The 26,737-nt window shown below is 41.2% G+C and overlaps 1 protein-coding gene across 2 annotated transcripts in view; it reads right to left on the bottom strand.

Moving 5' to 3' along the window:
• glra1 (glycine receptor, alpha 1) overlaps positions 1-26,737 on the bottom strand; it is a 111,563-nt gene that overhangs the window by 60,135 nt on the left and 24,691 nt on the right. The window contains exons 2-4 of one of the 2 annotated variants that reach the window (XM_069669824.1): positions 23,229-23,353; positions 22,924-22,935; positions 13,104-13,142 (exon numbers count right to left, since the gene is read on the bottom strand). In XM_069669824.1, the coding sequence (XP_069525925.1) occupies positions 13,104-13,142; positions 22,924-22,935; positions 23,229-23,353 (176 nt within the window). The remainder of the gene's footprint in view (positions 1-13,103; positions 13,143-22,923; positions 22,936-23,228; positions 23,354-26,737) is intronic. The other variant, XM_069669825.1, reaches the window with a different exon arrangement.

Genomic DNA, 26,737 nt, shown 5'->3' with positions numbered 1-26,737 from the left:
TATTTGAACTTATTTTGGGGTCTTTGGGTAAGTCTTTGCACCAGTGGATTAGGTCATTCACCAACCTTACTAAAACTAGTCAAAAGGGAAACAAATACTGACTAGCAAACCCTGGCCTCTGAATATATATTTTTACACATTTTAGGGTCTACAAGTACAAGATCGCTTCAGTTAACCGTGGTGACACATGCTGTAATGGCTGCAACGTAATCCTCGTGGGCAAATGTTTCGGATCACAGTAAGACACCTAATTTTCTTGCGACTGACGGGCTCAGATAGATAATCAAAGTGTCCAAAGACGTTATAGAAATAACCCCTAAAGAGAAAGACCGTTTTGTACTACGTTCAGGGGCATTTCCCCCAAAGATAACGTCAAAGTCTTAAGAGCTTGTTTCAACATTTAGACCCTAAAATATGTTAAATTAGGACCAGGGTTTAAAACTAACAGAATTCCCTTTGACTTCCAAGACCAGCGTCTGCTACATGACAAGTTTTAGTCCCCTCAAATGAATCAGACCTTTAGATAAAGTTCGTGTGTGATTTTGCAATCGAATGGCGTATTTTGACATGCTTTTAAAATCCCATGTGGTGTGCTAAAAGCTGTGACATCTTTCGTTATTTCTGCATTTCATTTTTTCAACATCCTTTGGCCTTGCCCTATCTTTGGAGATGTACTTCTGCCAATAGATATATTGTGCTATATGTCACTTGAATGGACAACAACACGAAGATTTCTGTTTGGCTTCCAGCTGAGTCCGAGCAACGTAGCTCAGAGACGTTGGCTTACAAACATACTGTCCTTGCCTATTCACCAACCTCCAGCCAGGCCCAGAGGTCTTATCAGCATCAATCCAGGACTCATGGCAGCCTTCCGAAAGCCTCTGGTGGGGGGCCTGATCCCCATGACTCAGCCAACAATAGCTTGCTCACAAATGAAATCGGTCTGAAACACTGCACTGTCACAGTTGACTTCATGCTGAGGACGGAGACGGCTGAGCCATGAATCTCTGAGGAGCAGATTTAAGTTTTGATGAGCTCAGGAAGTCAAACTGCCAGACGTTGTTGGAAGAAAGGGACTCGGAATCCAGGAGGTCTCTCAGACGAGTTTATTTTTGACTCATTTCAAAGAACAGTTAACTAATGTATGTTACGCAACTTCAGCAGTGACGTTTGGTTTTACTCAGGAATAAAACCCTTGTTTCCTGGTGGAAAGTCCCGTGTTTGTTCGACCCATCCATTTTCTCAAACACCCCACAGCATCCAGAAACGAAGCTCTACAGCGTCATGTTTTTAAGCGTGAGCACAATGACCAAGCGGCAAGTTGGGAGTGAGATACAGACTGTATTGTCTTTCAAACAGGCAGAACAAAATTGTTCAAAACTGTCCCAAAAGATTTACTGTGCAGAAACATGGTTTTCATTGTCCTGTGTTTTTGTTGCTGAACACCAAGACAGCGGGTCTTCTCTAATTAGAGGTTCAGGTAGGACCCACCTAGAAAACTTGTGCTTTTGCAGGAAGGAAAGACTATAGGTGGTGCATTGTGGGACGCTCCATTATCAGGCCTTAGAATGTTGTAAAACACAGGTATCTGGAGGATTGTCTTGGCCCTGCTCTCCTATACTTTATTGAACTCTCTCCTCTCCTGATGCCCAATTTGCACACCTCTAAGTGACACCTCAGCGTCGCAGCGGTGAGGCCAAAATTTATTCACAGCAACAAATGGCACACAGCTAAACAAAAGCAAAGAGAAGCAAAGGGAAAAGAAAAGTCGCAGGCCACAAATTATATGAATAATACTCTGAATTACGCGGGATCGCCTCCTTTGCAATTGAGCTGCCTTCAGCAGAAAATACTACAATGGCTGTGAGACATTAAATATTTATAGGGCGTCGTCTGTAGGCTATATGGTCCGGGGAAAGCAGTTTTGCTTTTTATTGACCTAATATATATTCCCCACACATGCCTCAGAAGTAGAGGAACATGACTCATTTTACATGCTGGACTGAGAATGAACGAGTCTGAAAGTATAGAAAGAAAAGAGAGAGGGAGAAGTAGAGGGTTGTTTTTCTTCTCTTATTGCTGTTTTCCGCCATTATGTCCAGACACGACAGCTGAGGAGGTGATCATTTTCTTCTTATCCTCCATGCATAAACATCAGCGCTGAAATGCCAGCATGAGGGAAAAAAAGAAAGTATCCCCGGGAACTTTAAAGCATCATAAATCTCCTGCCTCGATAGTGAAGCGGAGGAATAATGAACATTTTATCAAACACTGAGAGCTTTATATGGAAGTTACTTGGCTAAACTTATAAAAAAGTTTTGTAAAAGACATAAAACTGATTCGGAAGGAATTTAAGCTTTTTGCAGAGGATACCTTTAGACTGTAGCAGGGACAGGTTGATGGCATTTTTAAAGGTTTATGTTAAAACTTAAATCTGGTTCTGTAATTCAGCTTTTCAGTTTATGGCAAAAATATAAGGACTACACTTTTAACCAGATGTTGAGCCTTGTTGCAGGGATAGGCGGCCTTTGAGATATAAGAGCGTTACACACGGCACAACTAAATGTTTTTATGAAGCAGGCTTCGTTCACTTACAGTTAAAACAATTCGTTTTTTGCTGCTAATATATAAAATCTCCAGCTCAACACGTTTCAGTGTGTAAGAAATATTTCTGACTCCATTTTCTGCACTTTGATCAAAATTGATTCACTAGTCACAATAACTATTCACCTGAGACAGGTGTGATGACGCTGACAGAGCTTTGTTTGATCAAAACAACACCAGTGTTGTCATCATGGTGCATAGAGTTTGAAAGGCATGGGCATTTACCAGGATGGAAGGGTCTAACAAAAGAGGCAACTGAGTTGCATTATGGGAAAATGTAGGACAAGGACTAAAGGTTGGGATATCTTGCCCTCTGTTGAATTTATTTTGACTTGCGTTTTGTCAGATCTTTGTGTCCCAGTTCCCTACACTTTATGGTGTGGCGAACCTCAACAGCCAGAGTGCCCCTTCAAGTCCCGGCTAAATCAATGAAAGGGCCATTTTAGAATAACATACTGATTAATTTGGCATCTTTAGAATATACTGGCCTTCATTTGTTTCCGCATATGAACAAACTTTCAAGGATTTTTCCTTGACTTTCTATTCACGCGTACAAGCAGCACTGCAGGCACACAGAAAAAAAGAAGTGAGTCCTCCCTCTGCTGCTGCTGTTTTATTCCTTTTTTTTTTTACTCCATTACATCCAGACGTAACATGGAGGAGGAGATAAACATCAAGGCTGTGAGACGCCGGGGGAAAAGAAAAGAAATGCTGGAAGGCGGTGAAACATTAAAGCGCCGTCCATCTCCTGCCTCTACGATGAAACGCTGTTGAAACAAGACTTTTTCCCCTCCTCTCTTCCTTATGTCAACATCCTCTAAAGTTGCATCCAACACCTGAGAAAGAACCTGTCTGCAGCACTTTCTTGTTTATATTTCAGTCTTTATTCACATGCAGATGCCGTAGCCCTTCTTCTCTGCTGCATCCCTCTTCATCTACGCAGACAGCTCTCATTATTCTCCCACATATTACAGCGTATACCTGGCTTCTCCTATAGAGCCGTAAAACCCTCTTTGCTTTAAGCGAGGAAGTAAACAGTGCGGTTGATCAGCAGCGGGGGGGAAAAAACACTTCCTGTCACATTTTAATTGGAGTGGTGAGATGAGGAATGGCGGTTTCTCCCGCCGACATATTCAACCATCCATCATCGCCTCTTCCATGGAGTGAACTTTAGGGAAAACTTCATTTTCTACCGCAACGAGGGAGGAGAAATGCTGTTATAGTCTCTCCTCCAAACCTCCTCTTCCCATCTCCCCTTCACTCGCTGCATGAATCTGTTACTTTCCCTTCTTTTCCTTTATTTTCTGTCTTACTGTTACTCTGCCTCTGACTTCCTCTCTCATTCGTATTCGTTGAGCCACGGGGTGTTCAGGTTTCATTATGAGATGAAATGTATTCAAAGTGGGAGGCAGGCGGAGAGGAGAGGATGGAGCGATGGATGGATGCGTGGCATCCTGGTCAGAAATCACCTGAGGCTGTGAGTGTGTGTGTGTGTGTGTGTGTGTGTGTGTGTGTGTATGTGTGTTTGTCTATGCATATTTACTCAAAATTGGCATTCATGCCTGCGAGCATTTTCAGTTTCTCTGTGTGACAGTGAGTGTGTGCTCGGTATGTTTGCAGACGGAATATTTATGTGTGTGTGAGTGTGTGTATGTTTGTGTGTGTGTGTGTTTGTGTGTGTGTTTGCCTGTCAGCGTGTGCTTGCATGTGTGCATATCCTCTTTCTCATATTCCCTCTGTTTATTCCAGCACACACAGTCGTATCTGAGCTTTAGTCATGGACCACAGCATCCTGAAAAACAAACATCTCGCGCATCTATAAAAATAAAGAATTCGGCTGTTTAAATGTTAGATTTATTAATGTCAACTTAAATGAACACAAAAAACAACTTAATATTAACAAGTTTTGTGTTTGTATTCAAAGCCTGATATTTCTTGTTGCTCTATGCCACACAGCGTTGATGAATAATTAATAAAATAGTCCTTGAAATGAACTATTAGCTACAGCTACAGGGCTCCAGCCGTTTGTCTCAAGAAAAGCTTGCGAATGTGAATTATGGTGATGTGTCAGTCACAGACGAGTCGGCTCTTTGAGCCGGCTCCTTTCAGTGAATTATGAGAGCCATCTCATGTCTGAGAGATGATTCATTTTCTTACATCTTTTCTTCTTTTTTTTCCATTATTACTTGACGGCATACAAAGATGAACCTGGAAAGTATTCGTCTACTACAATCCAGAAGCGTTTCCGTTTGGTAATAACAGTAAGAACATTGCATGGCATCGCATCTGTTATTATAAAAATAATATTCTAAATCTGTGTTTGATGTTCTGACATTATTTAAGGTATCTATAGCGAATATAATTAATAAATAAATATATATAGTATTATAATGTTTGATATAGTAACATTATACAATTGAAATGCTATGAGCAGACATATATCAATCATAGGTCCAAACTATGTTAAGTTGTACTTATTTTTAAAGTTTAGAATTGGTACAAACTTAAAAAGCATTTAGGGGCTGAATGAGTCGGCTCATGTTGCTGAGCTGAACCAAATGATCTGGCTCACTAAAACAGAATTCCCGTCACTTATAACTGAGCTTCACTGCTGCATCTTTCAGCTGTTGTATCATCTACATTGAACGCATGTCGGTAGCTAAATGTACTGTACTTATATTTCTCTTTTCTAGTCTTGCGACCACTCAAAGCTGCAACACATTCTGCAAACACATTCACACACTGATGGCAAAGGCCTATGTGCCGATTTACAAACACATCAATGCCCATTCATGTCCGATGGCTGTGCTCCACCAGGAGCAGTTTGGGGTTCAGTGATCACTTAGACATGTGACTGTAGCAGCCAGGGATCGAACCCCCAACCTTCTGATTGAGAGACGACTGACTCTACCACTGAGCCGCAGCCACCCAAAGGCACCACCACCTTAACACTCCGGCCCAAGCCATGACGGACCTGTGGCATACCCATCAGCCCCTACAATGTCAGCGTATTGCTCTCTCTAACGCCTTCAAACCCTAACACAACTACCCTGACTTGAAAGAGTAGACCAGCTCCTTTTGTTAAGAGCTCCATCCTCCAATGACGATGTTGCCAGTTGAACTGACCATGAGGAGACATCCAGCAATCAAACTCCACACATGAAGCGTCATCTGATCCGTGGACTGGACAATAAGGCAGTAAACGTTTTACTTAGATAACGGCATGTCAGAAAGTCACTCTTGTGGGTATGTATTCACGCTTTCGTCCATTCAAACATGAACTCTTCCGTAGCATTTGATCATCACACAAACCTTCACAATAAACTGGGTTTGCAACTGTAAAAATATTTTCCTTTAACTCTTTTTTTGAAACAGACTGACTTTCCTCTTCTGCATGATCTGAGCCTGCAGTGAATTCCTAAGCAGCTCTCCTGGACCTTCCAGGGCTTTCCAGGCCAGCTTTTGAGTGACGGGCAGACATGACAGGATGGCAGCAGCCTGACTGCAGAAGAGCAGAAATCAATAGCAGGTCTACGGGGGCGACACGGCGACACAGAGGAGGTGACTGAAGCTTTATTCAAGTGGATTACTGAAAGGCAGTGATGCTGTTTAGAGTGTGTGTGCTTGTGCGAGTGAGATATTAAAACTAAAAAGTCGTATTTGCACTGAAAATGTGTGTTTCTGTGTGTGTGTGTGTGTGTTTGTCTGCGTGTGTGTAAACATTAGCGTATGTGTTTGCTTGATCCTCCCTGTTTGCTGTTTGCTTGTGTGTTTGCCTGACCGTGTGTTTGTGCAGATGGACTGTTTGTCGTGTGTGTTCAGTGTGTGTGAGAGAGAGAGAGAGAGATGTTCATCTGCTCAATAAATCAGTGTGTGATTTAACAGTGTGTCGTGATGCTCCGCTGTTAGCTCGATGCGTTTAATCATCTTGAGAGGAAGGTAGATAGTCATGTGAGATTAGTGGAGAGACACACACACACACACACACACACACACAGTCCGCCCCCTCACCTTATCCCTCACACACTCGCATGCACTCCTTCTCTCAGCCTCGCTGATAAAACAGGTTGATTTAACATCATCATGGCTCTTTGTCGTGTTTTGCATAATTCAAATGGAAATTCAAGGTTTTATATTTTAATGAGGCGACAGTGTGACTGCACCCAGAATACCTTTAAAAACTCTACTTTAGTAGGACTGTTTGTTGAAGTGTGAGGTTTTCCAACATCTTATATTAAAACAAGACGTATATTTTGGATCAAAACATTACATTCACTTATAGGCTCTGTTCTCTTATTGTAAGACTGAGAAAATTAGAACGACACTGGGATTGGTTCTTTATTTAACAAGCCTTTCATGTCTCTGTGCTGTATTTACATCACAAATTAGATTTTTTTCTTTTAATTAAAATCCTTCAGTTTTAAATTACTCAAAGTTAATTATTTAACTGTTTGATTTCAACATATTTATAGAAAAATATGAATTGATTGAAAGCCTTTTTAAATAGCTTGATTAAGCTCTTGTTGATGAAAATTAGAGAAATGCTGAACGAAACTTTTTTTTAATTTAGAAAAAGCTCATATTGTTCGGCACTTTGACTTTGAGAAGTTCATATAATGAGAATTATAACTCATTTACTTTGTTGTTCAAATTTACGACAATAGTGGAAGGAAGCAGAGGTCAGGAGAGCCAAGAAGAAACTAAATTTGATGTCTTGAAACAACGTATGAAAGCAAACATTTCTAAAGATGCAATGAGTGGTACATAAAGTCTAATTAAAATCAGTGTCTTCTTATTTAAATATGTGCAACTCTGCAGCAGGGGTTGCATCTGAATTAACCTTCTATCAATAATCTGGGTAACATGACTGATCTGGACGATCTGGACATATGCAGGATGTTTTTATGCACATGCTTCCCCCCTCATCATTTCTGCATTTAAAATAAGTACCTTAAAGTCATCAGCCTAAAGTGCTCACAAGCCTTTATGTATAAGAGACACCTTTCCCTCACTGATTTTCACACAATATGATAAATTAGTGAGTAAAATATGTCCCAAATTTCTCGTATTTGTATTATTTGTATATATTGGAGTTGCAACAAGCCTAATAAACTCTCTTTTGCTGTTTCCAACCTCCTGGAGCTGTCCATGGTGCTGAAAGGATTTTTTTTGTCTTACCTCCAGAAATGCAGTTCTGATCTGACCATTAAATAAGTTTACCTTTGATGTTAAATTAAAGGTCCTATGCTTCTAAAAGGACACTACATTGCAAAGTTGACTCATTACAGAGAAAAGATTATGTAAGAAACTACGGTCTTATAAATACTTTCTTTGATGATATGGGTAATGTTTTAAGATAAGATAAGATAGTACTTTATTGATCACCACTCGGTTGTTGCAACAGCACAAAGACAAGCAAGAAGCAAGTAGTAAGAAGTACAAATAGAAATAGGAATAGATAATATTAAATTAAATTAAATAAGATAAATATACAACTGGTATACAAAAGTGACAAGTGTGACAATCTAAAGTGTCATGGTATGGGATAATGTGACATATATGGGTAATAGCAGCAACATTTAGCAGTATGAAATGGTACAGTATAAAGTATGAAATAATGCAGTTTAAATAAGGTGCAATATAAAAAGTGTCAAATAAATACAGTATGTTAGTTACAGGATGTATACGTATATAATGCAGTATGAAATTAAATATGACGTCAATAATAGTGTTTATGTAATGCCATAGCTTACTATCAGTCAACACTTGTTTCTTTTAAGCATGAAAGCAGAGGGATATTTTTCAAACCCTACTAATGTGGTTTTTCTCCTCTGAAGTAAGCCACACTGTAAGTTTAGATCTGACAGCAATCATCTCAGGCATTCCTGGAGGGCAGTGACAAATTGCTTGTTTTGTTGTGGAGGATTTGTTGGAATTTCTTCCGTGGAGGAAAGCCCCGCAATCACACCCGAGTGTTCTGTTCCTAAAGCACTGTGCCGCCATATTATACTCTTTAAAATAGGCCACTCGTACGGGGCATTAATCTGTGTAGGGGATATTCTGCTTTACATTCACTGTAACCACACTCTGTGCTCCAGCCTGCAGTAACAATTCTGCAGTGTTAGCTTTCTGCAGCACTGTGCAATCACATTATAAAGGTGTTCTCCACCAGACAGGCCACTTGGATAAGCATAAATCTACATAGCAGCAGAATTTTTTGCTCTCAATATAAAAAGTAAAATAACTGCAATATGCTCCAACCTGCAGCCGTCACATTAAAGTGCCACCTCTCTCAAGCACTATGCAATCATATTACAAAGCCGTCCTCCATGAAACCGGGCACTTGGATAAGCATAAATCTACAGAGACAGATTGAATCCTCGGGGCCTCTTGCACGGCACCGAGGGGGGAACGAGAGCCCGGAATCCGTTAGCAGACAAATATCCCTTGGCCTAACATTAATCTGCATAAAGCGCCGGTGCGAGGAGGTGAGTTGTGTGTAATATGTGCTGAACAAGCCGCGACAGAAGGAGCCGAGCGGAGCCTCTAATCAGGAGGAACGGCTGCTGCCGACGGCGGCCGCGGCGAGGCTTCGGGCCCTGACCTGCTGACTGGATTCTGCTGAACACGCTGGAAGAGAAATCTCCTCTCCCTCCCCCCTCTTTCCTATCCTTTTCTCTCCTCTCGTCTTCCTTTCCTCCCACGTCTCCTCCTTGATGATGGTTTACTCTCCTCGTCGAGTATGTGCTCTGCTTCAGGTCTCATAGATTATTCTGTCTCATTCATTCACCCTTTCTTCTGCTGTCGTTCTTTCTTTTGTCTTCACCTCTTCCCTTATTTTTGTATTGTTTTCATTTCCCCCTTACCCTTTGCTCTTTTTTGTTCTCTTTCCTTTTCTGTTTCATTCCATTGTTGTCATTGTCTCTATATCTTTCCTTTGATGTTCTCTTTTATGTCCTTTAATTGGGTTTGTTTAACCAAAACACTTTATCATTTCATTGTCTTTCAGTTTGCTTTTTTATTTTCTGCTTTACCCTTTCCTTTGGTGGAGTGTCCTCTCTCCCATCCCCCCTTTTCCTCCTCTCACATATTCCATCTTTCCTCTCTTCTCTCTACATTCACCTTATCTTGTTTCCCCTCATGACTCCTCTGCCGTCGTCCCCTCTTCTCAAACTGACATTTCCACCTAAATTGTCTAAAACCGACCTGTTCTGCGATTAGAGATACGATCCTGCACGCAGCTTTCTTGTATAAAATAGTGTTACCATTTGTGATGATACAGAGCGAGTGTGCACATCAATAACAGTTATTACAGGTAAAAGGTTTGACAGTCCCGCTGAGAATACCGACGGCAGATCAAGTCTAATAGCTGAAAGGAAATAAAATACTCTTTTATTGCTTGCGAGTGAGAATCATGATCAGAACAAATCAATGAGCTTTTAATCTCCAGCATGCCAAGTGCTCTCTGATAAGTTCTTTGTTGTCAATATGGAGCTTAGGTTATTAAGCGATGCATCTGACGGCCATATTGGAGGTCAAATTCAGTTTCTGACATCTTTTTATCAGTATCTGCCTACAATGTGATATTCTCGCTTAACTACAGAACAGGCTTATGAAAACTCACATGGTCCATAGTATGTTAGGATTCGTTTCTAACTCTATTCTTAATTAGCCGGATGGATTGTTAGCTAGCTATTTTTATTTTCTTCCATTAGCTAATTTGAAAAGTTAGTCCGACTTTGTGCAGACAACGGGACACAGATCTTTAAGGCTTTTATTTTTTAACATAAGAAAAATTCCAACACCAGCCTACTCCTGGTCTCTCCAAAGCCCAAAGTCCATGAGAGTATTGGACAGAGCATTGTTATCATCGCTAACCGTATGCAACTACCTTTTTCTGCCATTCCTGTGCCACTAGCTTGCTAGCTTTAACTTGTGGAAGACTATGGTTACAGAGACAAACCATTACACTCTGAAACTCACACCCAAAGGAGGGAATGACTCCACAATATGCCAGCGCTGGAACGCTAACAAAATGCCTGTAGCTAGCTACAGATATTTTCCAGCATGTCACAGGATTAACTTAGCACCCTGTTTCTACTAGATGTATAATGACGAACCTAATATTGTCAGTCTTACTCAGTGTCCTAACCCTAACCCTTCTCTTTTTGGGGGGAGAAATAATTCCACTAAATGGCCTGAAGTAAAATGCCTTGGTATCTACAACTATTTGTTTAAATCAGCGAGTAAGATCTTCATTTGACCTAACTTAGATGAAAACCAGGCTTCACGTAGCTTAGCTTCAACCTCCACAGTTTCTCTGGACAGATGCCTGAAAGTCATGATCCCACAGTATTCCAAATTTTGCAGCTGTAACTATTAACCGAATTGGCAAAATTACTAACATTTTTATTTTTGCTGCCATTTATTAATGGTGCCTAAAATCACTAGTTATTATTGTTAAGCTATAATTCTCCTCCTGCTATTTGTACAATAAAATGAGAAATTATTTCTTATTAACTCTGCTGTTTTTATTTTCCTCTACCAAGCCAATGGCTAAGTTATGCATAGCATCAGTCTGGAGGCAGACGGGCTGCTGCCTGCTAATACAAAACGCTGTCTCCTGTGAAGCTGACAGTATCGGCCAGCAGAATAAGCTCAGGAGGTAATTGGGGTCTTTAGTCTGCAAACCAAAGGAGTCTCTCTCAATAGCATTAGTCACCCCGAGTAATCACACACAAAAGGATCATATCTGCAGTGTTCTGGATAAAGACGCTGCTGAAGTTGACTTTTTGTTTTAATCTTCTTAAAACGCTGCTGCCCAAGTCGACTTTCTGAGCCTTGGGACCTCCAACGTTTCCTCAGCATTGTTTCTTTAATCACTGAGGAATATTCTGTTGCCAGGAAACATTGCCATAAGCTTTCTTAACCTGCATTAATCTTGTCTGACAGCATTGCCCCAAAAGAATGCCCAGTGCATCACCTCTACTGTTTGCTCCACCACCAACTGTAATTGTCTGGAAAGTCCTGCAGCGCTAATTGTAGGATGGACCACTGTGTGTGGAGTGTGTGTGGGGGGTTGGACCATGGCTTCCTCCCTGTGCATGTAAATTAGGGCCATGTACACATTAGTTATGTCTGATAGGAGCCACTGGGTAAAGGGCCTGCTGTGCTATGAGCGTTAGCATGTTAAGCTAACGAGCCAAATGGGCTGAAAGAGATTCTTAAACACGAAACAAATGGAGGGAAGTGTTACACAGCTAATGTGTACTGTGCTGTATGACTGTACTCTTATGTACTATACTGCACTTCATGGTTTTATTCATTGACACACAATACTGTACTGTGTTTTGTTTAACTGCACATTAATGTATTGGAATGTACTATCTTAAACTATAGTATACTACACTGCTCTATGCTATATTATTGCAGATTTTGTAGTACTATACAGTATAATATTACACTTTACTATACTACACTAAACTACACTATATTATACCATACAATATATGAAGACTGTATACTGTACTATAATATACTATACTCAAATCTACTGGTGCTTTACTATACTGTGCGATATTACCATATAATATACTGTACATTCTTGCCTTGTAATAACATGGATGCATAATGCAATACACTATTGCCTACTGTACAATATTGCATCATGCTATACCGTACGATAATGCAATACACTATACTGTATGATAATGCAATACACTATACTGTATGATAAAGCAATAAGTCTGTCAGCACTGTCATTGAGGGGTTTTGTTTTGGTTGACATTGAGGACAGTTGTGCTGTGCTAGCTAAACTATGCACTTGGGTTTTCCATTGTTATATATGCATATTAACAATAGACATGTACATCAGCCATTATCAGGTACAAATCTTAAGATAAAAGAAGAATGATGTGAGTTGAAGTGAGGTTACACACGAGCCAAGTTTAAAAAGAGCTGTGTGTCTGTGTTTGCCTCCATGTGGAACACAAAAATCATTACTTTCTCAGAAAAAGGCCGTGTTTGGCCAAAGAGAACTGACAGTTTAATGGTAAGAAAAAAGGCACACTGCAGCCTGGGATAAAAAGCCCAATATCTGCTGCTTTAGAAGAATTAACTCTTGTCATACTTAAATAGTTTTCCTGCCACCAGTGAAACAATTATGTGTGGCTTTAAATAAGAAAAATGTCTGCGTCAACATGATGAATAAAGTAAAGCTTGACATTTTGCTGATGTTTGTGAAATACTTTAGCTTACTGGCTCCTGGCGCCAGATGTTCTCCAGTGATTTACAGACAATAAAATGTAAAACATTTTGATTGACTTATCGCACAACAACACATGGCACTCTTGACATATTCCAATCAAGAAGGCATTTCCCGACAATTCTTAGATCTCTAAACATCATCGCATGAGGTATTGACAAACACAAAACCTTGGTCAGGGAAGAAAAGAAGAAGAGAAAAAAAGAAAAAAGGGAAGAAAAGAAAAAGAAAGTACCTTTCTTGTGAGTAGCTTCATTTTTGGAGCCTTTGGGGTCTAATAAAAAAAAGATCAGAATTAAACACAGCATATTCTAACATCACGTTAGCAACTATACGTTGTTTGTCCTCGTTAAGGAAAACAACCGCTTTGTCTATCAAGGAGCGAACAAGACAGCAAGGCTCGATTATCTAAGGTGTCGCACTGCTGCCAACACTCAGCGGGGGTGAGTGTGTGGCAGTGGGGGAGACTTAGGAGGGGCAGAGGGGAGGAGGGGGGCAACATACTGTGAAGGCAAATAGCAGGAAGGAGGGATGCACGAGTCTGTATAGAGGAGCAGTCTACTGCCAAACTGCAGCGGGCAGGAGAGGAGAGGCGATGCACTGAGATGGAGAGGAAGAGGAGGAGGGTTGCAATGCAGTTCTGTCAAGAGGAGCTGAAGTAAGGCTAGCAAAATGCACTACAGGAGATGCAAGAGGCCAGAGAGAGAAAGGAGGAAGAGGAGGAGGAGGGCAGGGAGAATGCAAAGACTACATGTCAAACTGGCTTCGTTTTCATTTTTGCCTCGTTCGGCCTTCGAGGAAATTACACTTTTTTTTGTCTTTTGGGCAACAGGTTTGTGGTGAGTTGCATATTCCAGAATGACTTTAGTGGCCTCGCCTTTTCCTTTCAGGACGGTGGCCTGTCGGGTAACCTGTGTGGGTGAGAGGAACCCCTCTTGTGTGTGTGAAGAGTACCTCCATGTTAGCAGCCAGACTAAGTTAGAAATACAATACAGTAGGCAGTGTTACAGGGTCCAGATGAGCTCTAAAAGGCCTTAGTTTGATGTCAACTGTAATTGAGGACAATAGTTCCTGTTATTGAATACCATTAGATCATTGCTAACATCTGTAACCAGCATAATGGCCTGGACTAGCTTGCTAGCAGCTACAGAGTTAGTCTACAGAAACCCAGTTACTCCTTACTAAGGTTTTGGTCTGAGAAGCTGGATAAGGTAGCAATTTTGGCACCCTGCTTTGATGTACCTCTTTATTTGTCAATGTGCACCACCACTTACTCCTTCATGTGTGCTCTAAGGGTTTTCCTCTCCTCTCCAAACTGCTTACTTTCATGTAGAACCATCCATAACGAGCTTCACACACCAGAGTTACCTACGTCAGGCCTACACAGTTACCCTACATGCCACCGTCCTCAAAGAAAAAAGGCGAGGCCAGTACCACTTCCAAATGAAAGGAACTGGTCTGGTAACAAAGTTCTCAAAATTGATTCTTTGTCCGCTTACAATGATGTGAGTCAGGCTACAGAAATGGAGCCATAACCCCTTAGGACTGGATAAATGATCCCAAAATGTGAAATGAAATTCTACTTTCTTCCTCAAATGGGTGTCATTAATTTGAAGTCATTTGGCTGAAACGGAGCCCATCGAAATGACAAAAGGTTCTACTTCCAACCCCCAAAAATGTAAATCTTCAACCTCTTCCAAATGGGCCACATAATTTCAGTCACACCACATGAAGGGAGCTTTTAGTCTCCAGAGAAGTTGATTTATAATGGAAAAATGCTGAACTGCTAATGTCAAAGGATTAGAAGTAAAGCCTGGAAGAGTCAGTGTTTCTCAGTGACAAGGCCCTGCTCACTGCAGGGACGTTGCTTTATCATCTTTGATGATCAGTGGCTTTTTGGATTTGTCTGGGATGTGAAAGCAGGTACAAAAGGGAGAGGGCCCTGTCCTTTTCAGCAGATACTCAACCAACCCCACACTTTACCTTTCACTTTCATGGTTGTGAAAAATACACTTATATAACTACAAACCTTCTCATAGATTTAAATTAAAAACCTCTTTCTACAACCAACAAAGATCTCCATGTAAAGGTCAGCCAGTGTACAGCTAATTCTGACCTTTAAACATCGAATCGTTTTTGAGCAAGTAATGATCACGTCTGTGTTAAACTGTAAACGTATTTCTTTGCAATGAATCCACAACAGACGTTACAAATGTCACCACACAGCCTCTGATTTTCCATCAAAAAGAACAGCTGCATTCCCTCCTAATGACTCTCAACTAAGGACAGAGGGCAAAAATGTCCCCTTGCTACATACAAAGAAGTTTCTTTTCACTTCATAGCTTAGATTTGTTGATTGATGTCCTATTTTGCCTCCAAGCTGCATTGTACTGAGTAAAACCGGGCCTGGCCTGCTTTGCTGTACTTGACAACTGCCATCGTGAGGGATTGCGACTATGTGGAGTAGAAGTCTGGGTGCGATATTGTAATCTGTCATTGTCAGCCTGGAAAAAAAGGGAAATGGCTCCTAAGATAGATGGAAAGTATTCGTCGTGACCATGAACTGTTGTAGACAGGTGACTTAAACTCTATAATCTGCTGGAATCCATGAAAGGCAATTTTTCCTCCCTCCTCTGAGCACGGCAATCTCTCTGTGTCAGGGCTAAGCCCGGGCTTAGCCCCACGGCCAGGCAGCCTGTCGAACATCTGAGCACCTGATCCTGGCATTAAAACTACAGCAGCTTTGGTTTTTGGGCTTTGCTGGCAGCGGGGATCTCATAACGCGAGCTAATTACTAGCTCTGTGCAGAATCAATTCTCCTGGCTTTGCAGGGGAGGTGTGAAAAAAACACACAAAAAAACGTGCTTTTGTTTTGTAAAACAAGGGTATTTCTTGGTAAAATGAGTACAGGGATTTTCGCTAAATGCCTTTTTCTTTCGTCCCAGGCTGCCTGCATCAGTGGACGATTAGACACATCTGCCATGCAGAGCCTGAAAACAGCAGCTTTCTGCATCATGATTGTGTCACAGTAGTTAACAATTATGCGTCAACCTCTCCATCAAGCTTTCAGACTGATACGGTGGGCTTAAACCTTTTTTCCTCCAGGTGGTAATTAAAGGTGTGAAGGGATTCCACAGGAGGACTGAATGGCCTTTTATAGAGCAGTATTCCCCTCCTTATAAACTTATTAGCCATGGACCAGTGAGCTGCAGAGGGAGGAAGACAGAGTAATGTAGTCGTCAACTGTTCTTACACGTCCCAGATTAGCTTTACGCTGCCTCGAGCCAGTGAGATTCGATGTTTTTGCTATCTTTAGAATCAATAAGAAACAATAATGATGGGAGGTATTTATAGCATTGTAGCATGCCGTCATTTTGACGGCACGGCTCATTGCCAGAGCTCTAATTATCCGTTTGATCATTTCTCTTTAAGCCCTCGATAATGTACTGATTTCTACTTTTAGCTGCACAACCAGTCTTAACATCTTTGCTTCTTTTTACTCGCCCCCTCCTCTCCCCCCACCTCCTATCAGTCTCTCTTTCAGTCCGTCTTGAGTGCCTCATACGTTTGGCTGCCTTTTGCCATTACCCTGTTCAATATTCCTCTCTTCACTGCCCTTGCCGTTCCGCCTCCTCCCCGCTAGACGTTGAAGCGTGATCAATATTTTTGTCATAACTCAGGGGAGAGTCACCTCTGCGACGACATTAAAATTCCTCGCTCCGTGCAATATAGTCCCCATCCAAATTTCCTGGCTCAGAAAGGATGGGGCCATTACCTAGAATACTAAAAGAGCCACGAGACCTTCCTCAGGGCAAGGATGTCCCTTCACTCGGGAAGATTTCTCTGTCTGCATCCTTGTTGAAAGAAGCTCTTGGAAGAATGAAAACAGTGGGAGAAAAGAGTCGATATCACAGTTTGTATCTCAGCGCTGCTTATTCATGTCTGCTAATACATAACTGAGCATTCCTGAAGCCCACTGGGAACTGTGTTAGCATTAATATTCTGACGCTAAGCTAGTGAAAACGTGTTCTGCTTTGCAGCGTGAGACCCTGGATTGCAGTTTTACCATCTGCAGTTCTTTCCAATACTCTGCTGTAAGCAAATCCCTCCATTTGCAATGCAACCTTCCCTCTCTTCCTTCACCTTTCCCTCTACTGTTTTTCTTTCCCCCCTCCCGGACTGATTCGCTTTTCCCCTCGCAGCGAGTCCTCCAACCCACGCTCATTACCTTATGCCCATTAATCCCATTAAGTAGCCATTAAACAAGTGCTGATAACACCAAATGAACGTCAAGCTCTGACAGCTAATAACTACAGTCCCACCACGGCACGTTCAACCCTGGCAAGGAGAAAAGGAGAAGCAGAAAGGAGCAGGGAGGATGTAGTACAACAAAAGTGTAGTGTAAGAGAGATATTGTGTTGTGTACTCCAGCTGTGAAGAGAGAGGACGAGGAACGAAAGAACGAAGGAAGCCAAACATGTAAATATACCGCCATACTTTGTATATTTACTCGTGTCCACTTGTCTGCTAAGAAAGAAGGCCTAATTCAGCTCAGAAGCAAAGTGGCACAGTGAGGGGTTCTCAGCCGAGTTTCTTTTTACACTGATCATCACTGGGATTTAAGAATAGAGAGGAGAGAGCTCTGCCAAACCAACCGTGGTGGAAGCATGAAATTAAAGGATTGTATCCGAAGAAGCAAAAGGGAGAAAGGCAGCTACTGTGGCTGTTCACGAGAGAGAAGATGAAAAACCTGCTAAAGTAGACCCGCACAACCTTTATGCACGCTGAATTTAAGGTCACCAATGCATTCAGGGTCTTTTCGGGCACTCAATCCTGTCTTCTGGGGGGGATGGAGGTGGAACGAGAGGGGGGGGGTTGAGCAGTGGCGGCAATAGATAGCCGGCTCAATAGCTGCTCATTCTGGTTGAGCTTGAAACTAGAAGCTCGCTCGCGGTCGTCGTCCTTGTTGCCGCTCTACTTGAGTGATGAGGAAGGACAAGGTCATGGCGGAGAGGGAGAGGGGAGTCGTGGCTGTAGTGTGTACCATTCATCAAGTGTGTACACGCACACTCAGACACAAGCGGTATCACACAAACACTCTTACTGTACGTGCAAACAGACACACCTTTTCCTCGCCGGTCCCTATCTCTCTCACAGCCTCATACACACTAATTTATCTGCACAGCACCATGTGGACATTCATTACTAGAGGGCTTATAGATCAGAGAGGCCGGGTGCTGTTCTACTTCTTCTTCCCATCCTCAGAACTCTCCCTGCTCTGTGAGCCTAACTGCTGGATGTCCAGCTGGTCAAACGGGTCAAAGAGTCTGTAAAGTCTGTAAATAAGGCGCAAATATAAATATAGCCGGAGGGGACGAGTGAGGAAGGAAGGTCAAAGGAGAAAGGACGAGACAGAAACAATGCATGGGGCGATCACTGTACTGGGGACGTTGTTTTTCATCCATCCAAGAGGAAAATGGACGTTTAAGAAAAAGGTCAGACAATAATTATTTCTTAGGAAGGGAAGAAGAAAAGATGTTTGTGGCAAATGAAAATTTAAAGAACAATGCAGAAGGCAGGAACAAAATAATGACTTTATGACTTGAAGGGGAAGAAAGGAAGTTTTGATGGAAGGTCAAGGAAGAAAAAGGCAGGTACAAATGCAGAAGAAGACTAAATGTTTAATTACAATCAACGTCGGCAGGATAAAGAGGAAGGAGGTAAGGTGTGTAGAATGAGGAAGAACGGGGAAGGAATCACAAAACGGTATCAAACACGAATCAGAAAGAAGAAAGGAAGTCAAGGAAGGAAGGAAAAAGGGGGAAGCAAAATGCCAATAAAAGAATGAGAGAGCGGGAAGAGAGAATGAAAGAACGGATGAACTCATGGATTATAAATGGCTTGTCCTGAATGTGTCAGGAGTGTTTGCTCTCCTCTCTCTCTGATGGAACAACCTGCTAAATCAATCGGAAGTTTTTTTGCCCACACATTGGACCCCCGGTCATGATCAGTGTAATTTCCTCTCATGTTGGCACATTCGTAGCTTCCAGCAAATCTCATCCCTTCCCTCCCCTGTTTCCCTCCCCGCCCTCCGTCCGCTGTTGCTGCACGGTGAAATTAGCGAGGCTGGTGTTGACTTAATGAGGTGTGTGTGTGTGTGTGCGTGTGAGTGATCTGTGTAGGCGGAAAAGAAGTGGAATCATCTTAGCAAAACTAGCAGCACAATTATGCAATAACCATTTAGTCGTAGTATGTCATTCCGCATTCCAGCCACATTCCGGTACCCTGAAGTGACGACAGGTCTAACATTCCAACATTCCGAAGGGAGTTCGAGAATTAAGTTGAATCTGTTCCAGCTTACGTGGCGTTCCATTCGGAGGTTCAGAAAGTTTAACTTCCCATGATTTGCTCTGAATCCCAGTCTAGTGAACATACTCATCGCTTTCTGCTCTTGAAAACTCAGTAAGAATTGTGGCACCAACACAAGTTTAATTTCAAGCTAATTTACGTGTTAATGAACGAACTGAACAAACTAGCAAACAAACCGGCTAGTTAGTGAGTGAGCTAAGGAGATAACGTACTAGCAAGAGTTTAGTCTGTTTCAAATGGTTTCAAATGGAGAGCTAACAGGTAGACTGTTTGCTAGTTAGCTTGTTGGTTTGTGAGCCAGCTGGCTCAATAGCTACAGCTTGTTAGCAATTTAACATCCCGACCAGCAAGCTATGTTGTTATTTCTGGAATTAAAGTGTGTGTTTCGTGCACAGTCTTTTTAACGTGTGGCAGCTGTGGCTCAGTGGTAGAGTTGGTTGAAGGTTCGATCCCCAGCTCCCTCAGTCTACATGTCGAAGCTTCCTTGGGCAAGACACTGAACCAAATTGCTCCCGCTGGCATAGCCATCGGTGTGTCAATATTTTGACTGTCTTACAGTTGGGCACAGCCACTGCCATCAGTGTGTGAACGTGTGTGTGAATGGGTGAATGTGACATTTACCATTTAACGTCTCCAGTCTGAATTCCAGAAGGAGATTAGATTAGATCCCGCAGTCCAAACTGTTTTTGACATTTTGGTGAGGCCTTATTTGGTAAATTTTCACCTCTGAAAGCCCATACCCTTTCACTGTGTGTTATTGACATCTTAATTTTGATTAGCATCCTATTTCATTAGCATAACTATTTCTATTCAAAGTAGTAAGACTGTGACTTCTAGCCAGTGAGTTTGTTAGCTGTTCGCCAGTTGGTCTGTTGCCAGTTAAGTTGATTTCTATAAAGCTTGCTTGTTAGCGATTGGAATAGCTTTTAAGTTAGCTATGTTGCAAGCTAGCTAGTCAAGGTGCTTACTTATTACTGATGTGTCTTATTTGAGTTAGCAAGAGGGAACAATTCAGAGCAAACATGATCAATCTGAACACTTCCCTTATTCCACTAGTTGATAATAACAATATGTTTTATAATAATACATTGATTAACTGAGAACATTTTAAAATGGTTGCACCAAGCAGTCCTGCATTTTCCCTCCCCCCTCACTGACTCCCTTTCATGCTGTGCAAGAACCCACTTTTGTTTCTTATTCCCTCAGTGTTTATTACGGAGCAGAGCTGTCAAGCTGTTTGTTTCATGAATGTGATTAATGCAGTGGCGTAGTTAGCTGGTAAGGGACACAGACACACACACAAAAAAAGAGAAACTGCATGAATGAGCAAGTTGGAGGGCTCACGCTATGCCACTCTGTCGACCTGACAGCCATGACAGAGGCTGGAAATTCCCATCCGGCCCTGTCTGTTAACAACGGCCCCTGACACAATTATCTTAGTGGATTACGTAAAAGATGTGCTCATCCTCCTGAGTATGTAGATCTTTGTCGCAGATGCTGTGTCACACATTAAGTCAAAACAGAACAGTAAAAGAAAACATGTTCAGGAACATTAATGTTCATACGTTTGTATTCTAAAAGCTCTCTGACGTGAGCTGCAGGGTTGTTATTATCATCTGCAAGTCTAACACAGTGCCAGAGATTACTTTCATCTGCATTCATTTTTTATTTTACCACATTAGATAAATGGAAAAACATAAAAGCTATAAATTCAAATAACTGTTGTGTCGGCCTCTTTAAATCCTGATTTGCAAAGGTCAATGCAGCTCTATTGTAACAGTAAATCACAGAGGATTGTTGTCAGCCAGCGCTTCGGAGAAATCAAATTAAAGAAAGAAATGGTCTCAAAAATTGACTCACAACGAAGCCTCGCAATACACCCAGACAAACACCTTGCAGGTCAGGAAAGACGAGCAGTTTCTGCTGTTTCGCAGCCGTGGCAGGTTTAATAATAATACACACTTAGTCATGGTGAACCCCCTCCACCCCAACCCAATTCTATCTCGCATGAGCCGAGATATCCCTCGTACAAAGATCACCGTATAATGGGTTATGCCATTATGGGCTCAGCAAAAAAAGAAACAAAGCTCCATGGCAGCATTCATAAAAATAAGCTGTGCTTCACTGCTGCACATTCTTGCAGTCCGTTTCCCTGTGTGTTCAGTGTACAAAATATTAGGACACCTTTTACTCCACCTGTTAAATCTGCTGTAAATATGAAGAGGAGATGCAGACAAGGATGCAGACAGCATCACATCCGATTTGGAGAATCAGTAACAAGATACGGTAAATTGTCCCTCCAGGTTTTATTTGTTTAAATGGTTGAGGTTCACAGGGATATTGTCAGGCATGTGGGACGTCTTACCTTCTCAGTTGGCAATTTGGTTTTGCAAAAAGGGGACCAGTAGTTTATGAAAGTGTTACTTTTGAATAAGTAAATCCAATCGTGAAGGATCAACTAAAGATTTGATTTTGATGAGACTGCAAGCACATTTGTTTTTGTGCTCATGTCCAGCCAACATCAACATCACTTACAATTCTTAAAACTATTTTACTACAATTAAAGATTGGATTGTTTAATTAACATATTATGTAACAGATACCACTGCTCCCATTTTAATAAAACATGGAGGGAAAATACATGTTTGTACCTTTAGCTACTAACTGCACCAATGTTCATATCCAGAGCAATTTCAAATTTGTACGACAGTAGAGTAACCTCTGCTCTCCAGATTAGGCCATGTCAGGCACTGTAAACATGTTGGCCCAATTGGAAAATGGATAACACAATTCAAAATCAAATTAACTCCTCAGTGAGGGTGTCGGTTCCGTGTAGAAGTTATTATGTGTTAAAAAATGTAGGAACAGTGCATTTTTTAACAGCAGCTAATAAAAAAGGTCAAATTCTTTTTAAGGCACAGAGCGTGTGCGTCGGATGAGAGTCGATTTGTCTTTGCAGGATGGTGGAACATCACAAGGGTACTTATATTTTGTACATTCAGAACACACATTTGACCTGACAAACTAAAGATAAGGCAATAGAAATTATTCACATCCATTCTGGAAACTAAGATCTGTCAGTGTTTAACATGCAACAAGGCTTACATGTAACATTTCAGGTTATTAATCATCCATGTTGGAAATCTCAAGGTGAAACTCGGGCCAATTTAAAGTTTTGTTTCTGTGACTTTCCGCCTGGTCCGGTCACATTTAATACACTTGTATTATTCATACACTTTAATGAATATGCAGGGTTGCCCCAGTTTTCTAATGTCATAAAAAATGTCCAGACTGCGTTCCTAATGTGAGGAAGTTTAATATAGAAACCTCTGACATGTGTCTTTATGGGGGCTTCCATTCAGGGAGAGGTTACTTAATACTTTATTATCATCATCAGCATCATCAGCATCATCATTAATCATATTCAGCAGCACGCTTGTGGGAGGAGGCACATTACCTTGACCACCAAAACAAGCACTCAGGATACTGTGTGGTTACCAAGGAATGTAGCCAACTATGACAACGAGGGATCCTAAAATATCTTACTGGGAATGTTTTACAGTCTTATGGGGGCTAAGAGTGCAGGGACAGGGATTCATAAAACAAGGAGAAAATGGGGTTTGGGGGTCTGACACCTGAAGTAGACTAATTCTGTCTTTATCAAGTTGAGCAATGGGCAAAATTACCTTTGTTCCAAACTGTAAAGGGCAAATGAAAAAGATTGACAGATTGAGAACAACCAAAAAACAGTGAAATGATTAAACACCAAGCAACAGAATTGTAGTTACATCTACTTTATATGTTAAACTTTTCTTCTTCTTTTTAATAAACAAATGAATACAAACCTTTCCTTGGGAAAACCTTGGCTAAACCCTTAAAAAGTCATTTAGAGAAGGTAATAAATGCACAAAGAACACAGTACCACGTATTTCTGGATATTGTTTGGCTACATTCCCGTCTTATCCGACTGAGTCTTGGTGGCAGCTCCTACCTTTAAAATTCGGTCGAATTCTGGCGTCGTAACCCGAAACTTTGCCCATGAGTTTGTCCAGGAACTCGGAGGGCGGCATCGGGGAGGCAGCTTTCCTCGCCGCAGCTTCTTTCGACGCTGCCAGGCTGGAAGACAGAAAAGTACATTTGGTTAGTGATAGATTCAAAAGAGAGAGAGAGAGAGAGAGAGAATGATGTATGCAAGGCTGTGATGGATTGTAATGAGAAAGAGAACTTTGACAGGCGGAGAGATGAATGTAAGATTGGATTTTAGTTATAATACATCAACATTCTTTGTGCGAGCTGTTGTGGTTCACGTCCAAAGCAATTTATCAAGTATAACTGTAACCATTGGGCCTTTTCTTCCTCTTGGGGGCTTGTATCAACACCAGGCTAAAGGTCGCAGCAGACTGTCAATAGACTGATCAAATAAACACTCCTGGGAGGACAAAACCACAGCCGTTATAATGGCACCAAACAACATTGATTTACAGTACAATGAAATGTGCACCTGAACCCCTGGACGCCAACATGTCATTGGTGAGCTGATGCTGCACTACAGTACTGCCTCTTAACAGTACCCATCTTACTAGATAATACACCATTTTGTGCTTTACTATTAACACTTTGAAGGGACATTCATCTTGAGGCTTTGTTCCTTTCTGAGAGCCGTTCAAAAGCGTTTTGTGGGGGGGGTTATCTAATCCCTCAAAAAGGGGAATGGATTTCTTTCAATTCGTACGGTTGATAAACCAGCTTAGAGGGGCAATATCGCCACCAACTGGACTGGAGTGGAACAAGAGGAGTGGATTTAGGACGGGCGGGGAGTGTCAGCGTCAGCTCTGTAATTGACTGCCGATCAGTGCAGGGTGTATCCCGCCTCTCGCCCAATGACAACTGGGATTGGCTCCAGCCCCCCCGCGACCCTGAACACGATGACGGTTTAAATAAGCCATAGATATGTAGTTATACAAAATGCACATGAATCCTACCAATGGTGCAAACTAAGCTGAGTCAGAAGAAGAGAAGAGTGGTCCCTAAGGTCACTCTTTCTGACAGTTGGTGCTTAAGATCCTCTGCAGTCGCCGAGGCCTGATGGACACTTTCCACCAATCTCAGTTTGTGTCATTAAAGATATAATCGCCAGTTCTGAGTTTATTTGATGCATAGCATAATAAATACGATACTGGGACGTTCCAAAGGGAGGACCTTTAAATATTCAGGGGACAGTCTTGTAAAAGTTGTTTATTATGCCATGGAATAAACAAAGTGAAAATAAATGTGTGACTTTTGTGGAGCTTATTGAAGTTAAAATGTTGATTTTTTTCTTTTATCAACCTGAAATAAACATTCATAAGTAAAGGACAATATTTGTATTGCCTGCTACACACCAACAAAATCCTACCTTGTTATCAATTGAGGGATTTTAGCTGCTGATCACTTTTTTGTCTTTATTTTAACTAAATTGCAAAAACAAAACTTAACTTTGTACAGAGATAAATGTAACGCCTTTCATTCATTCAGTGTTTGTATCTCTCTACAAGTAGAGGTTATTCATGGCCCGGTCCACACCAGGGCTTTGCATGAGATTAATCTATCATCCTTTAATTTCATTCAGTTTTTTCTAATTGAATTAAAAAGTGAATAATTAAAAGTGAACTTTTACGGGCCATGCTGACTGGACTTTAATGCATTAGTGGTTATTACACACACTTCTTTTCATTAAGTAGTTATTCAAACTAATGCTCTAATTCACTCAACCAGCTCTGTGTCCTGCCGAGTGCAGTATTGATTTTACAATAAAGCTTTGGTATTTGCACAGTTGACTTCTTTACCTTATTAAGCCCATCATGCTCATTAGATGCTCTCTGCATAATGCCAAATCCCTATACGGCCTTTAGCCCACAGACATACAATAACTCCGGCGCTGAAGGTCAATAACACACACACACACACACACACACACACACACACACACACACACACGCACACAAACATGAACAAACACTAGGATGATGGATCGAACCAAAGTACCCACACTGCCTGTGCCCCTGAAAACACTGCAAAAGAAAAAAGCACATATATAAATAAGAAATACTGAAACAAATATTAAAGCTCACTAATTGGCTCCCTGGTTACCACAACAATCTGCATGGCAACCAATGTAGCACGGTTGTAAAGTATATTTGACTTGTTGTATGCAGTAAAAGTCAATGTCAGCTCGATAAGCAGCAGGGTTCATTCCATGTTTGTGAATTCCAGGCTGATTGTGTTCATGAACAGTTAATACTTTACCAGAACTATAAATCACTATGCCACGTGTATATTATCTTACTGTAGTTGTGAGGACCCATTATCACAGTGCTTTCACTGCTTTAACTCTGACCCTAAACCCAAAGTCTTAACCTTGAAGCAGTCCTCTGACAAAGCAAGGAGCGGAAAAGAAATATCTTACTGAGCCACCTACATTTTTAGATATACATATGCCAAAGCATGTCCTGACTTTTTCAAGTTTCCAAAAACCTTTCTAAAAATGTGATGAATTTCCTACATTATTTAGACTTTACACAGATTTTGCAGAAACGTTGAAACGACTTTTCAAAACCTGTTGGGTCAGAATGTTTCTTTCTAATCTTGTCCTCACAAACATACAGCTCCAGAAAAGATTAAGAGACCACTAACTCAGCATCTCTCTCTACATTTCATATTAGTCATCACATATTAGTATTCTGTTGTTTAAACATGAACTTGTTTTCTTTGCATTATTGGAGCTCTGAAAAACATATTTTGGTTTTCTTAACCAGTCGTCATTCTCTGCCAATAAAAGACCTCAATGAGAACATATAAGAGAAATGTTGTTTACAATAAAACAACAGTTCAATTTACTCAAACACAAACCTATAAATAGAAGAACCAGAATATTTTCTGGAGCTGTATGCAATACTGGAACCCTCAACATACTGGCTTCCAAAATGTCCTCATTATTAAGAACTTCCAAACTTTCCATGTGTCAACAGTTTCCTTACTCCACAAAAATATCCTGCCGTTCAAAACAATGTCACAACTTTCTAAAAAATGTCTCGCCTTTCTAAAATGTTCCTGACTTTCCAAAGAGGATTGTCATTTTGCATTTTGCTCTACAAAACAAATCCTGTTTTTCTAAAATGGTCCTAATTTTCTAAAAAGTGTCGTCCTTCCAAAATGTTCTCTTAAACGAAGAGATAAAATGTTCTTGGATTTTCTGAAACACTTACTTTATTTCTGTGAGCTATCTTTGCATGAAACTCAAAGGTTTTGTGTTTTCTTTGTTCTATTGTTATGACCCGCTCATTCCCTCATGCACTGAGGTGAAACGGCGCGATTATCAGTTATTGATGCTTTGCTTTTAGTTCTTGTGTTACAAGCTGTGTGAACATTTTAAAGAGGCGAGTCTTTGGGGTTTGAGATGCTTAGTTGCTCCGGTTAGATGAAAAGTGAAGTGACAGGGACTTGAGTCTGAGCGAGGACTGA

This window comes from Semicossyphus pulcher, unplaced genomic scaffold (assembly GCF_022749685.1).
Source record: "Semicossyphus pulcher isolate SPU_LCO1_2020_fin unplaced genomic scaffold, fSemPul1.0.p SCAF_2, whole genome shotgun sequence".
Classification (NCBI taxonomy): domain Eukaryota; kingdom Metazoa; phylum Chordata; class Actinopteri; order Labriformes; family Labridae; genus Semicossyphus; species Semicossyphus pulcher.
Note: the sequence above shows the minus strand (reverse complement) of the source record. Positions and strands in the feature narration are given on the sequence as shown.